The 1,814-nt window shown below is 63.1% G+C and overlaps 1 protein-coding gene across 1 annotated transcript in view; it reads left to right on the forward strand.

The window, feature by feature from the left end:
• Window positions 1-749, forward strand: part of Kmt5c (lysine methyltransferase 5C) — a 5,678-nt gene extending 4,929 nt beyond the window's left edge. Inside the window, exon 8 of the mRNA XM_019206483.1 lies at window positions 6-749. Within this exon, the coding sequence (XP_019062028.1) occupies window positions 6-242 (237 nt within the window). The 3' untranslated portion in view covers window positions 243-749. The remainder of the gene's footprint in view (window positions 1-5) is intronic.
• The last annotated feature ends 1,065 nt before the right edge of the window (window positions 750-1,814 follow it).

The following is a 1,814-nucleotide window of genomic DNA, read 5'->3' on the forward strand; positions in this document are numbered from 1 at the left end:
AGCAGGACTGGCACTGGGCCCGCCGATATGGGCTGCCTTACGTGGTGCGCGTGGACCTCAGCCGCCTGGCCCCAGCCCCGCCAGCCACCCCGGCCTCTTCTGGTGCCCTAGGCCCTGTCCCAGCTCCCATCCCTGTCCCCAAGCAGGCCCTTGCCTTCGCCTCCTTCTCCCCGCCCAGGCGCCTGCGGCTCGTGGTGAGCCATGGCTCCATTGCCCTGGATGTGAACACTGAGGAGTCGTGAGGGTGATGGCGGGGTGGGGAGGGGTGGGGTGGGATCTGCGCCGCCCCTCTGTGACTGCTGTCCCCTGAGCCACCCCACCCAGCAGGGGGCCCTGGCCCTTCTGTCCTTGCAGCCCCTCCCCTGCCTCAGGACTACAGGAGCCCCTCCCCTCATCCTCCCTCCCAGGGAGCAAAGCCATAAGAGGGTGGGGCCACGCCTTGGCATCTCCCGAAGCCGGGCCTCAGGACGAGGTGGGACCCAGGGGTGGACCTCCAGGATGGGAGTGGGTTTGCTCTGGCTCTGCAGCTGTCCGAGGTGGGGACAGGTGGGTGACGGGTGTTGGGGGTGTGCCCCCTTCACTGCCCTGCAGGTCTCAGGGAGGCCGGGCGCGACCTCATCTTTCTATGGTGCTATCTCTGGTGCTACTGGGTTGTGGGGGGCTCCCTCCCCTCCCCACACCAGAATGGGGTATGTTGGGGGATTGAAAGCACTTGAACTTTTTATTTTATTTTATTAAAACCTTGTTATAAGCAGTGTCCGTGGGACTTTTCTGTTCTGGTTTATGTCTTAGGAGCTGTGAGTCTGGAGGGTGACCACAGCCATGCTGTAGACACAGACGGCACAGGCCTGGGCCCTGAGGTCTACTGCGAGATGCTTTGGGAGACCTCTTGTAGGGCAGTGGGTTCTGGAGACTTGAGGGTAGGAGGCAGAAATGGTCAGCAGGAATACCAGCACTCCAGGAGGCAGAGGTGGGAGGATCCCAAGTTTGAGCCCAACCAGAGCAATGTAATGACAGCCTAAGAAGGGGTCAGGTGACAATGGTGGGGAGGATAATGGGCCCAAGGAGGAAGGTCGCTGGCCATCAGGAGAATTAAGTTCCAGTCACTGGACTCAGGAGGGCAAGACGCGACCGTGGTTGGGCAGGGGTTGGTACAATGTCCTGTGCTCTGGACACTACCTGCATGGCCTCAGCTAGTCCTCGGCCAGGCTTTGGCACCTGCTGGCTTCCTTCCCCGTTGCAGTGCCACTCCTGTGGCTCTGCGGATATTTATTGTGTGGCCAGATGCCCCCCTCCACACCCTGCCTTTGGGGTCATGGTCAGGGAGGGAGCTAGGAGAGGGCGCCTGGGGCTGTCCTGGCTGGTGGGAGCCTTCCTCCCCCTCACCCAGCCCTCCTGCTTCCTTCTGATTGGGTCAGAGCCAGTTAGCACGGGAGACAGGCTTGTCAGGCCACAGTTCACCTCCGAGCCCGGGAGGGTCCCTCCGAGAGCTGTGCGCAGTGTGCTGGGAGGCCGACAGCCTCGGGCGGCAGGTCTGGCCCTGGCCTGAGGAGAGCCACACTTCAGGGAACCCCTGGTCAGAAGCGAGCGAGGAATAGGTCAGATGGGGCTGAGAGCCTGAAGTGACGAGTGTCGGGAGTGACTGAGTGCAGTGAGGGGAGGGCTGGGGAAGGAAGCCCGGCTGGGGGCTCTGAAAAGACGCAGGTGCGGAGCCCGGGGACCCTCGTTGGAGTGAGAGGGGCGGGCGTGCGGAGAGAGGAAGCGAGGCAGGAGGGGGTGCTGGGCCCCGGACAGACGGGTGACAGGCGGGCGCA

Source organism: Fukomys damarensis, unplaced genomic scaffold (genome assembly GCF_012274545.1).
Source record: "Fukomys damarensis isolate Sample0158 unplaced genomic scaffold, DMR_v1.0_HiC HiC_scaffold_19, whole genome shotgun sequence".
Classification (NCBI taxonomy): Eukaryota; Metazoa; Chordata; class Mammalia; order Rodentia; family Bathyergidae; genus Fukomys; species Fukomys damarensis.